The 13,756-nt window shown below is 34.8% G+C and overlaps 1 protein-coding gene across 1 annotated transcript; it reads left to right on the top strand.

The window, feature by feature from the left end:
• The first annotated feature begins 3,723 nt into the window (after nt 1-3,723).
• Nucleotides 3,724-11,197, top strand: LOC119575865. The gene is made up of 6 exons (XM_037923407.1): nt 3,724-3,758; nt 4,122-4,167; nt 5,739-5,814; nt 8,823-8,858; nt 10,037-10,133; nt 10,634-11,197. The coding sequence occupies exons 1-6, from the start codon at nt 3,724-3,726 to the stop codon at nt 10,722-10,724; spliced, it is 381 nt and encodes a 126-aa protein (XP_037779335.1). The 3' UTR covers nt 10,725-11,197.
• Nucleotides 11,198-13,756: the final 2,559 nt, after the last annotated feature.

Genomic DNA, 13,756 nt, shown 5'->3' with positions numbered 1-13,756 from the left:
ACGTGGCTGTTTTCCACGTGGAGCAATCACGTAGCAGACGGAGCCAGTGACCTCACCTCGCTCCCCCCCCATGCTTCCTGCAATTGCTGCTTATCTCTACGCTCCTCCAGCTGGAACGGTCACTACTTATACCGAGAATGACCTAGGCCCTCGGAGAGTTTCGTGCTAAGCTACCACCGCGCTAAGTCAGCCCTCGCCTCCCTCGGGTGGCTGACCGTGACCTCCGCGCGGCCCGATTACCCGTATAACTAAACATCCTCCCCCCCCCCCCTCTCTCCTCTCTCTCTCTCTCTCTCTCTCTCTCTCTCTGTCTCTCTCTCTCTCTCTCTCTCTCTCTCTCTCTCTCTCTCTCTCTCTCTCTCTCTCTCTCTCTCTCTCTCTTTCTCTCTCTCCCACCCTCCCTCTCTCTCTCTCTCACTCTCTCTATCTATCTATTAATATATCTATCTATCTATCTATCTCTTTCTCTCTCTCCTATTAGAACCGCCTTTTACGTGATGGTGTTATATCTTTACAACAAAATGTATTTTCTCCCCAAGCCGTATGTTGGTTAAAAGGATGTGTACTACTAGTTTATGAAGGTTATAAAACTGGGGAACTGGTACAGCGTAGGTAGAATATTTGTTTTGATACTATTAGATTGAAGTAGGTATAGTCAGCACATTACATAAAAGCTCTCGAGAAGCGTTCGAAATGTACGCCGTCTTTGAATCACAATGTCAAGAATTTTAATACTATGGAAATTTTTTGCTTATAGAAACAGATTTCATATATTCTCATTAAATATTAAATTTCTAATCATCCATGAAAAAAGGGTTGAAATAAAGAATAAGAATATATATTTATTTATCCTCTCGGCATCGCTTTCGAACGCAATGTTTACAAAACAGCTAAACAAGCAGTAAAAGTTGAACCTGTAAGTCTTTTCACTGTTTTCAGGCAGTTATAGAGATTGTCTCTTATTCTATTTTACAAACTTCTGTATATGATGATGTATGTGACCTTTTTGCTTCAGCATATATAGTAGATATTGAAGAAAAACATATTTATTACCAGTTAATGCTTTACTCCGGTACAGTCTGGGATCACTTTTAAATGACCAGTTATATAAAGGTAGAAAACTACTGATAAGAAAATCAGTGATTTTTTATGGTCTCAAAAGATTTGATATATTACTAAAAGTAATAGTGCCCAAATGATGTCACAGGAAAATATATGGAGTTCAATGTTTGGAAGCTCGAAAGAGACAGTTTTGTGTCTAGTCTAAATCAAACTAGAAATGCCGAATTTCTAAATTCGGAAATGTGCATTCTATAGATTTCACAGTACTTGAAAAACTAAGGAAAGTTCCCTTCTGTTGGTAATTCACCATATCACTCTTTCTTATATATATTATGTTAGATGTAATCACCTAACTAACAAAAGTTAGATTGTAACCTTTCTGTTTATAACAGTAACCCATTGCTGCAGGATATGTTTAGACTATCTACTGACGTTTGTTAGTTGATGTACCTTTGCTGAGGTTGATCCACCAAGTGCAGTACACAATGGATTATTAGTAGGCTCACTTGATGTTGGATCCAGGTGTACATGGACTAAATCCATGGCATTAGGATTCCTAGACATGGCGAATTTTGGTTGTGGCTATACGTTCCAGCCCAATACACACTGTATCAATACCTACTTACCTTCCTCTTGAAAGGTAGTATCCCCTTTTTTGTACAATGCTTTTTTTTGTCATTTTAAAAGGTCTGTATTTATCATTTGTTTGGTGTGTATAAAGATGATGATAAACTATTTTCATTGAACCGGAATCCACATCATCCCACCAGGTAGGATCCTACTTGTGGATGTAGTGTCCTCCTTGGAGCTGTCCCTCACTCAGGCATGATTTACGGATGGTAAACTTCACCTTGTGACTGTGGCAAGAGTCCTGTAAGACCCCTTTTCTTAAAGGCGTTTGTAGTCCTCACTCTGAATGCTTATTCACTCATAATAAGACATTCCCATCTCCTGATACTCAACAACAGTTTTTCATGGGGAGACATTCCTATCACCCTCACCTCATCCAATTTTTTTTTTCCATTGAGAGAGACATTCCCATCACCCATGATTCTCTTGGCCTGATTTCTGTTCTCCTTCTAAAGCGTATAGTCCCTCTGCATATAAATTCCCGAATCACATCATGGGACATTCCTAGCCTCACCTCATCAATTTTCATGTAAGAGAATCAACCATTCTAATTTTCTTGGATAGGCTGTGCACATGTGCACATAATTATATGCTATCCTGGTATCATTTGCTTAGCAGAAGTGTCAACCAGCTTTCTTACCATTATATATGGATGCATGTCGCAATACTGGTGAAATCAATGGTGTTTGTAAAATAAAATTTAGTTGCCTTTAGAACATTTATATAACTACACAAGAGGAGATTGTGGAATGTGTCAAAGAGGATGTGGTAAAGGATAAATACGCATGATCTTTCAAAAAGACTTTTTTATTGTAATTATATTGTCAATGTTCAGTTTTTATCAACGTCTAGAACTTGCTGTGATCTGTGATGGGAGGCCAAAGTGTGAGTTGGATAAATCCTACTAAAATAATGTTTTGGTTAGTAGTACTATGTTTAACATCATTATTTATCTAATCATATTTTCAGGATCAAGATAAAAGGAGGCCAAAATTATGTCAGCTGTGATAAGACGAGTTTGCATCTCCAGCCGGCATTATAAACATCATTTAGCAGTCTTGTCTTCTCTGTAGGTCTTCGTTTAACTTCTGTACTTCTCAGTCAGAAGAAGAGGCAGAGGAGAGAGGAGAGAGAGGAGAGAGAGAGAGAGATAAGAGGGATTGACGAGGGGAGAGGAGAGAGACAGAGAGAGAGAGTGAGAGAAAGGAAGAGGGGAAATAGAGAGAGAGAGAGAGAGAAAGAGAGAGAGAGAGAGAGAGAGAGAGAAAGAGGGAGGGAAAGGGAGAAAGAGAAAGAAAGGGAGAAAGAGGTAGGGAAAGGGTGAAAGAGGGAGGGAAAAAGAGAAAGATGGAGAGAGAGAGAAAGAGAGAGGGATGGGGGGGGGGGGGGAGAAAGGGTTGAGAAGGAGAGAATGAGAGAGAAGAGGAAGAACTTCATACATTATTTTAATATACTATTTTAGTATTCTTCATGGAACAAATTAAACATTATTTTAGAAACACTAGTATAAAGACTGATATGTAGTTGGTTGAACATTAATTAATTACACAAAGAGAGTACCAAATCATAAACTTTTGTTATGATACAATAAGAAATAACACAATTTTTATACTAAAACCATTTAGTGTTAAATAACAGGAATTTTTTGTAAATAATTGATGAAGGTACTAGTAGTATTTGATCAAGAAATTTTTTTTAATTTTTTTTTTTTTTTTTTTTTTTTTTTTTTTTTCCATATTTAATTTTTTGACAATTTGAAGGCTTTTTATAATTAAGGAGCTCATACAAAAATTTTTCCCAGGCCTTTGAAAACCACCAGCCACTGCATCCACTCCACTCCATGGCGGAATTCAGGTGGAGATCCTCCCCCTTCGAAAATGAGAGTTATGTACATCCCAAATCCTCTGAAGTGGTTTAACAATCGCATAGAGATCGCCAACCTTAAAAGAGATTTTGACCCAAACTTCAGTGAAGAAGATTTCAAAGTTGGTGCAAAGCAGGTATGAAGAAGATTCTGTAATGCATAGTATCATGTATGGAGGCATGATTAAATTTGGCATTGGAATGTAATCAACTGATTGAGAGACTTGGTAGAATCCTTAGGTTCTTTCTGGCTGACTACTTTTGGGGGGTCGAGAAGGATAGGAGTAATCTGCTGATAACTAGGTGTTAAAGGAGTAGCAGATTGCTTCTACAGGGATGTAGAGACATAATAGGAATATGTTATATGTATGTGACATTTATGTGTGTGTGTGTGTGTGTGTGTGTGTGTGTGTGTGTGTGTGTGTGTATGTATGTATGTATGTATGTATATGTGAAGGACTGCCAAGTATGTGTGTTGTATGTAGGGTATGTAATGCAAACAGTCCAGAATATCCACTAATCTAGGGGTGTGCACAGTGGCTCCTTATCCCACGGGAAACCTGAAGGCTTGACCAGACGTTTTCGCTCAAAACAAAATGGACAACTGACCAGGTGAGAACTAGTATTACAGGAAAAGTTTTTTGGACTTGAGGAGGTGGAGGATGTGATGATACTTGCTTCTTCTTCCTATGTTTTTCCTTTTTTCCCTACACTAATTCCAAATTTATTTTCATGTTGATAAATCAAGACTTTATCTTACCGATACTGATCTTCAACTAGTGGCATTTAACCCAACAACTTTGTTAGTCTTTCACTTGTTTTGTGAGTCTTATTTATAAAAATAGAAAAGTGTTCTATATCCACTCCCCTAGGAAAGCCCATTGTAAATATGATGTTTATTACTTATAGCTGATAGTCACTGGTCTTTCTTCTCTTCTCCCTTTCTCTCTCTCTCTTCTCCCTTCTTTCTTCTCTCTTCTCTCTTCCCTCAGTCTTCCCTCTCTCTCTTCCTTCTCATCTTTCTTTCTCTCTCTTCCTTCTCATCTTCTTCTCTCTCTCTCTTCCTTCTCATCTCTCTCTCTCTCCTCTCTCTCTCTCTTCTCTCTCTCTCTCTCTCTCTCCTCTCTCTCTCTTCTCCTCTCTCTCTCTCTCTCTCTCCCCCTCGTTCTCTCTCTCTCTCTCTATCTTCTCTCTCTCTCTCTCTCTCTCTTCCTCTTTCCTCTCTCTCCTCTCTCTTCTCCTTTTCTCTCTCCTCTTCTCTTCTCTCTCTCTCTCTTCCTCTCTCCTCTCTCTCTTCTCTCCTCTCTCTCTCTCTCCTCTCTTCTTCTCTCTCTCTCTCTCTCTCTCCTTCTCTCTTCTTCTTTCCTCTTCTCCTTCTCTCCTCTCTCTCTCTCCTCTCTCTCTCTCTCTCTCTCTCTCTTCTCCTCTCTCTCTCTCTTCTCCTCTTCTCTCTCTTTTCCTCCTCTCTCTCTCTCTCTCCTCTCTTCTCTCTCTCCTCTCTCTTTTCCTCTCTCCTCTCCTCCTTTCTCTTCTCTCTCTCTTCTCCTCTTCTCTCTCTTTCTCTTCCTCTCTCTCTCTCCTCTCTCTCTCTCTCTCTCTCTCTCTCTCTCTCTCTCTCTCTCTCTCTCTCTCTCTCTCTCTCTCTCTCTTTCTCTCTCTCTCTCTCTCTTTCTCCTGTCTCTCTCTCTTTCTCCATTCTCTCTCTCTTTCTCCTGTCTCTCTTTATCTATCCTCTATCAGCACCAGGTCTAAAAAATGTGAAAAAATACAGAAATAACATGAATATTATGGAATAAATGGTTTTGTGTAAAAAAAAATCTTATAAGTACATGACCCCACATGCAACAAATTTGCAAGTAGTCAGCTACTAGCCTGCCTGATTATCCCATTCCTAGATAAAATATTTTATTATTATTCTGTTTCTATTGATTTTATAATGATCTCATATCCATTTTTCTTAGTAATGTCTTGTAGTGGTAGTCATGTAGTAATATAAGTTTGTATAGTAGTTATATTAATTTAATACAAGATACTGCTCATAGATCCCCCCCCCAAAAAAGAAAGAAAAAAAAATAATAAAGAAAATAAAAAATCAGGGAATAGGATAAGCAAACCAAGTAATTAACATCTTGTTAACTAGATACAAGCTGTCAATGATTTAACAATTTAATTTCTTTCTACAGATCCATAATCTAGTTCTCTCGCCTGACCATGTGCAAGTTGTGCAGTTAAATAACATCAATTTGCAAACTATTGTTGGTAAGTAGAAGATGATATTTTTTAGTGACATTGTGAAAAGCATAAATAAGTATTTTCATTTATGATTTAATAGATACCATTAAACACTGCAGTGCACACAGAAAGAGAGGCATCTGAACACTTTCTGATTGTGTCGGCTTTTCCGTGCCAATGCTGTTGTTCAGATTGATTTCAAAGCAGATTCCATTGTGATAATACATGTATTATTCACTTTGACATTGTTTTGCTTTCAAAATACTTTAGTTACTGTATATATTTACTGTATATGAATGTTTTAAGTTGTTGGTTTTTATTAAGTACACTGAAGAGGAGTCAGGGTTATAGTTGTGTTTTTTCTTTCTTTCTTTCTTTCTTTTTCTCTTTTTTATTGTTAACCAGTAAAAAATATATATATTTTTTATCATTATGTTTGAATTTGAATTTCTATAACAGTATTCTTTAATTAGAAAAATTGCACAATTAAAGTACTGCAAAGACTAAAGTATTTCTAGATTTATTTTGCTTACAGAGACTGTCCAAGGTTAGAGGGGGAAGTAACATTGATTTTTTGCTCTTCAATAAAATACTAACAAAAGGATAAGAAGATTTTATCAGTACTTTAGTTTCCTCAGAAAAGATATTACATATGAATATTTACCAAAATGAAATGTGAGTCATATTTGAAGAAAAATTAAAACTGTTATGATGTGCCCAATTTTATTTCCATTAAGTGATATTCCCAAGTATTGAATTGGCGTGAAAATTGTTTACACTGAAAAAAAGAAATTGTCTCAAAAACATACAGTATTGATATACACAAGATCAGAAAAATGAAGAAAATCTGTGAAATGAAGTCTTGTCTCTGGCAATTTTTCATATTTTACTTCCTGTGAACTATTAGATTGCTAGCATTTGGTGGTTTATGCTATTTTGAAATTTTTAATGTACTTGATTCTACTTTGTGGTACCTAATATTATGGTTGGTAATTTCGTAAATGCAGAGACATTCTGAATTACCTTAACTCAATATCTAAAACTTCTCTTCTCCCCACTCCTGGAAGATGTGTGTGTGTGTGTGTGTGTGTGTGTGTTTTTTGTTTTGTTTTTTTCTTCTTCTTCTTTTTCTTTTATTACTTTAAACCATTTGATCCAGATGCTTCACTACCATTATTTAGCCCAAAATATGGGCGGCCACTCTGACAGAAGTGTGGATTATATGCTGGGGGACAAGGCTCCATCTCTCCCCATTGCAATGTTATTTTCTCTTTTTCTACATAAATTTTTTTTGCCATTTTCCTGTGTCTATATTTATCATTTGATTTGCTCTTTCCTTGCACAGACTCCATATCATCACTCTAGGTAGGCCCTAACTCAGTGCAATAAAAATTACAATAAGTAACAATTTGTTAGTTGTCTTTTTTCTTTTCTTTTTTTCGTAATGTTCAATTTTCTATAATACAACCTGTGCCGCTGGTCACATTGGCCAGGAATAGGATTCTAAGCATAGAAACAATGTCCTCCCTGGCACCAGCACTCTTCCAGTCATGTCTCAATGGACAGTATATGCCATACTCATTTAGCAATGGAAATAATGCAAAAGCCCATTCCTGTACCCCAAATGAGACTAATCACCCTCCAAGAAGTTTGAGCACTCGTGGCGAGTCATTCTTGTAACGCCAGCCTTCAGCCAAAATGATCACCCCAGCCCACTGCCTAATTTTCCCATGATGGCATGTTCACTTCACTCACCCTTTAAGCCAGTTTTTTTCATGGTGTGATGGTCATGTCATCAGGATCATAGGGGTTAATGCTTGAAGAGAACATATACTGTGAAAGGCTTCTCATAAGAAAGTATTATACTATTTTCCGCAGTTCATGGAGCACTGAATAGGTATAGACTGTGAGATATTTTGCAACATCACAGTAATTTTCAAGTTTGTAGCACAGGCTTGATTTTAAGATTTGGACCACAGAGCAGCTTATGCTAGTTGCAGGACTTAGCTAGCTACTCTCAGGTGCTTTAGATAAGCTCACACACAGAATGTGCTCAGTCCTCAACACACATACACACACATCTATGTTAAATAGCCAGAAAAATGTTTATTAAATAGAGTACAAAAGATACAGTTCCGGTTTTCATGCACTGTATACCTTGTACTTGGGCAGCAGGTATTTTTGCACTACCTCCCATTCACCCAGCATGCTCAACCTAGACTTTTCACTCAATCATTATAGGCGTATCATTCACTCATTTACACTTTAGATACCATGTTTAATCAATATCTGTTAACAGTGGTAGGATGAGAATTGTCGGTGCTTTATTTTCTGTGGACAGTAAAGGGGATGACTGTAAAAGTAGATTTTGGAGAAACATGAAAATCTTTGAAAATTTTACGTGTTGGAAAATTCTAGAGGTTTTTTTCTTTCTTTCTTTCTTTTTCTTTTTTCTTTTTCTTTGTTTTTTCTTTCTTTCTTTCTTCTGTATATTGTTACATTCATTCAGAGAAATTTCTATGTGGTTTATGATAGCTGACAATAAGTTGCCTGTAAGTATAACCCACTCCTGCTGGATTTGTAGAGCAGATACTATAACTTGTTCAATGAAGAATGATAACTAGTAATAGTAATATCATGGCATAATAAAAGACTGGGCAATTTTGTGTGTGTATGTGTGTTTTTATTAGTGGGTGCTTTTCTTTTGTATGTATGTATAAGCAATGGTAAATAGGAAATATTTTATTATTGGATAAAGAAGAAATCCTGGTAATACACACACACAAGACAGCAATGAAAGGGGAAAAAATGAGAGATGTATCACAAAACTATTGTGCATTATTGTTATTAGATCATGTTAATAAAAATAAGTACAGTTGGCAGTCAGTGAGAAACTACATTTTTATTTTCAAACAGATTTACACCTGTGATCCGTGTTTATTATCATAAATTTCGTTTAGATCAGGATCTGCAAGGTGTTTTTTTCGTAATGTTTGGAAACTAAGCCGACTGAATGATGTAATTTTCTTTTGTAGCTGACTCCAAACATGGCACCTCGGAAAGGCCATGCCGTAAGTAATGAAGACGTAGAAATATTAGATGCCTAGCCCTCTGCTATTGTGCCTAATTGGTTCCGCAGCTGCGCAGTGTAGCAAATTTTCAATGGTGGAACTTGAGAATTAATTCTAATTGGTTCTCAGGTGGATGATCTACCTGTATATTTTTTTAATGTTTTCTTCTAAACAAGAAGTATCTTGACAATATTATAAGTAGCAAATGAAGATTGCAAAACAGCAAATTAGGTCCAGAAATTAATGAGAAGATAAAACATCAAAATAGGATCAGAATTTATTATGAACATAAAGCAGGAAACAAATGTTGAATTTATTGAGAAGACAGATGACTGTTACCTTTATATTAACCCATTGGCCACGGATGGCAAAAATATATGCTGTGTCCACTGTAATTAGTTTATTAATTATGTTTACACAGAGATGGCTTCAAAAGTGCATAATTAACAAGGAGAAAATTATTAGTCCTACATATATCAACTGGTTTCCCTTTTCATTGTCTTTTGGAGAAAAAAGAATTTAAGAATTATTTTACTATTTTATAATTGGTGGTATTCTATTAACATTATACAAAGCGTAATATCACTAATAATAACTATACTAAAACCATTAAAGAAAACATTCCTGCAAATTTAATTAATGGGGAAATCAGCCCATTTCTTTACTCCTTGGTGACTGAACATTTTGAAGCTATCTGTGTGTAAAGAAATTCAGGAAAAAATTACAATGAACAGTAAATAAACTCATGGCCATTGGGTTAAACAAAGCTGGCTTCCACCTCACTTAATACAACTTCCATCATTTACTAGTCAAGATCATCCAAGAAGCTCATAGTCATTGTTCAAACCCACAATAATTCATCTGTTAGCAGTAACACTCGCTTATGTGCATTCATCCTGTCAAGAATCTGTTATGCTCATGCAGAGTTGAGGGCAAGAAGATGAACCAATTACTGATTAATTTCAACCTATAATGTAACCAATCAAAATTGGTATAATGTGATTGAAGAGCATGTGATACCAGAGGGTTGAGTGTACTGTATTCTGAGTGGGCTGTAAGAAATTGTCCATATGAATAGTTCAAGAGATTCATGTTTTTTATATGGATAAATACATATATATAAGTATGGACTATAATATATGACAATAGGTAAGATGAAGATATCTTTTTCCCGACAGATCAAAAGTACTGTGATATCGATGTGGTAGTTATAGGGACACGCATTCCCTATAACCTGGAAAAACATTCAGTTATATTGTTAGAGTATTTTGCAAGGTGAGTTTTGATTGACATCTTTTAACTTTTTTATATTTCTGTTTTATATATATATATGTGTGTGTGTGTGTGTGTGTGTGTGTGTGTGTGTGTGTGTGTGTGTGTGTGTGTGTGTGTGTGTGTGTGTGTGTGTGTGTGTGTGTGTGTGTGTGTGTGTGTGTGTGTGTCTGTGTGTATTTATTTATACTTCATATAATTTATATATTTATATTTACATATTTTTACTTTATATATTTGCATGACATTTATATAGTATTATTTTTAACCTTCCTCTACATGCCTGTACTTAATATATATGTATTCTGACCCATGAAAGCTCATGAAAGGAGAAAAAAAAGTTTTGATGTTAGCTCTACCAATCATTGATTGCAATTTTAGATGCACTTAAGAGAATATGTACAGAAAGTACAGCTAACAAGAGCAGAAGAAATTACATTATTTAAATTATTCAAATAAACATCAGTATTGATACCTATTTTTAAAGAAAATTCTGATTGCAGATTCCATCGTGAATACACAGAAGGCAAGCTTCCAGAATGGACAATAACAAAGTTTAAACTGCAGAATTTCCAAGCTGTCCAACGAAGATAAAGAAACTTACTTGTATGTTAACAGTAGCACAGAAGTTTATTTTTGAACTGTGTAAACAAAAATCAAAGGAACATAATTTATTAGCTATAACCTCTTGATATTTGTAAATAAAGTGTGTATATGATATATATATATATATATATATATATGTAAGTAAAATGTACTTCGTAAAGATTGGATAGAATGATGATTAAAGATATTCCTGCTATAACTTTTCTGTGTGCCTTTCGATGTCATAACTTTACTAAATCATTCTGAGATTTAGTTGTTTTGTCTTCCTGTCTTTCTCCATTTCTCTCCACATAGAATAAAGTGTCGTCATCATCGTTCCACCCCCCCACACCCCTACCCACCCCATACATGGATATTTCCTTTGTGAGGCTATTTTGTTTTTTTGTCTTTGTGACTTTAGATAAATTGTAATGTGGGAAGAGATTCAGATCAACAAAGGCAAATACATTCTTGAATTTTTTTTGTTTTGTTTTGTTTTTTTCCTCATTCATATTGATTGTATTCAAAATATCTTTAATAACATAAATAATGCCTTTTGAAATCATTAAACATATCATTATATAAACAGATTCTTTTAAGTTATGTGTGTCATGGAAAATGGAAAGATGAATAATGTGATAGTTTTTTTTTATTTTCCATGATTACATACATATTTATTTTAATATTGTACATTCCAATTTTACATGCACACTAGTACACACTCACTAATGTACTTTGATACTCCATCCCTTTTACATAGTTTAATGGTTAAAAGCAAAATAAGTGTGCTAGACATCTAAGGTCATGTAGCACTATAGGTACAGTAAGGGATTACATAGTTTAAATATTACATGAAACAGAAGTTAACCATACAAGGATTGCATTTCAAATGCATATTCCTGTAAAGAAGAAAAAAGTGAACAAGGATTTGAAGAAATAATGAAAATAGGCAATATATTTCTGAACATTTCAGAAATTCTTTTAATATCCAGGTGACATGACGTACATTACCTATCACACCTGCTGATATAACTAATAGGGCTGGTGAATATTAATACTTGTATTAGGAAAGAATAGGATAATTTACTTGCATCACACACATACCCATGGATCCTGTAGATAACATGTATCCAGTAAAGATAAATATATATAGTACACACACATGGATGTCACAGACCCAGGGTTCGCATTATATATTTGAAATTATCAGTTACGAAAAATAATTCAAATGAAAGTATATATTTTCCTTATCTTAGCAGATCGAATTCAAGTTCAATTGAAAAATACATTTATATTATACATATAATAGAAAAAAAGAAACATGTAGGATTCAATAATGCAATAGAGAATGCGAAATGATTGGAGAAGATGCTTAATTGTACTATTGACTGGACTGAATAAACAGATTACAAGGAGATGGTTAATAGTTTGAACTGGGCAGTCTCCTTTATCAATCTCCCTCTTGTCTGGGGTGTTATGCTTGCTAATGCACTATTTAAATTATATTTCTTATTTTGATATTATAATCAAAATCAAACTAGAGATGTACTTGTATAAATAATATAATACATTGGTTTATATAGTAAACCTTTATTACAAATAAATCTAATTTCAACTTATTTTATTTTACATATGCATTAAGGAAATATCCTCTATTTTACTGATACCAACTATAACCACAATATAGAGAATTTTAATGTATTGCTGGATTTTTTAATATTACCAAATTTTCTTCATTTTCATGATAAATTATTTTGTATCAAGCAGTTAAATGTTATATTATTTCCCATTTAGCTAAAAATCATCAGCTTTGTCTGGATTTAAAAGAACATTAGGTGATGTACATGTAAACATCTGATTTAAGGGGACCATCCCAAACTATAAAGATGGACATGGGTAGAGGAGCACTTCATCCGGCCTTTTTTAGTCTTAATTTGAATAAAGAGAGCTGTTGCCATATGTTTTTTTTTTTATGAGTTAATTCTAACATTCTCCAAATGATTTTTTTTTTATTGTAATTTTGTTGAGGACACCTTGATGTCATATAAAGGGAACTGCATATTTAAATATTAATTTAGTTTTAGAATTTTGCATGGGAGAGAGGGAGGAAAAAAAAGTGAAGGGAGGGGGGGAGCTTTAATAATTTCTAAAATAATAATTATAATAACTTAAAAATCTAATTATGATAACTTAAAAATCTGATATGTAGTACTCTGTTTTTTTATGGTGGATTTTTCTTTTTTTTAAGATATAACAAAAATTATCAGCTCTGAGAGGTTGTAAATATGAAATGTAGAGCTGCAGGAATAGGACTTTTGCGTGGAAAGAGCCAGTCACCACATTCCTGTTTAGAGAAAGTACATGCTAATTTTTTTTTTTTTTTTTTTTATGTACAGACCTGACATCTAGTACACTTGCTAATTCATGTCAAAACTATCACATATCAGTTACAGGTCTCAATATAAGGGGAATTTCTTGTGCATATACTCAAACAGGCTTACATATACATATAAAAAAATATATATATCTATGAATTGCCATTTATCACTGATATAATTTATAAAAAACATTCTTTGGGCATTTATGAACTGATATTTATAGGTAATGTAATTGTTTCATGTGTACCTAACAAACCAAAGTACAAGACAGGCTATCGAGACTGAAAATCATAAATCATCCATGTTGCTTCCGCCCCTGCTATACCATGAAATAGGCTGAGATGGAGAATAACAACCATATGTAACCAACATGTTACAATACATCGCCTGGGATGGACCCCTCAAACTGTATTTTCTCTTACTTTTCCTACTTCTCCCATTCCTCTCCACCCTCCTCCTTTTTCTTCTTTATATATTTTTCTTGCTCACATACTCACTCACTCACTCACTCACTCTCACTCCACTCACTCACTCACTCACTCACTCACTCACTCACTCACTCACTCACTCACTCACTCACTCTCTCTCTCTCTCTCTCTCTCTCTCTCTCTCTCTCTCTCTCTCTCTCTCACTCACTCACTCACTCAGATAAATATATGCATG

The sequence above is a fragment of the Penaeus monodon genome, chromosome 1 (assembly GCF_015228065.2).
Source record: "Penaeus monodon isolate SGIC_2016 chromosome 1, NSTDA_Pmon_1, whole genome shotgun sequence".
Classification (NCBI taxonomy): Eukaryota; Metazoa; Arthropoda; class Malacostraca; order Decapoda; family Penaeidae; genus Penaeus; species Penaeus monodon.
Note: the sequence above shows the minus strand (reverse complement) of the source record. Positions and strands in the feature narration are given on the sequence as shown.

Bases quoted from the DNA above. Each gene is read 5' to 3' on its own strand.
- LOC119575865 (XM_037923407.1), top strand. From the start codon at position 3,724: ATGTATGGAGGCATGATTAAATTTGGCATTGGAAT. The intron at 3,759-4,121 runs GTAATCAACTGA...GGAAACCTGAAG, and splicing joins ATTAAATTTGGCATTGGAAT to GCTTGACCAGACGTTTTCGC. The intron at 10,134-10,633 runs GTGAGTTTTGAT...TTCTGATTGCAG, and splicing joins TTGTTAGAGTATTTTGCAAG to ATTCCATCGTGAATACACAG.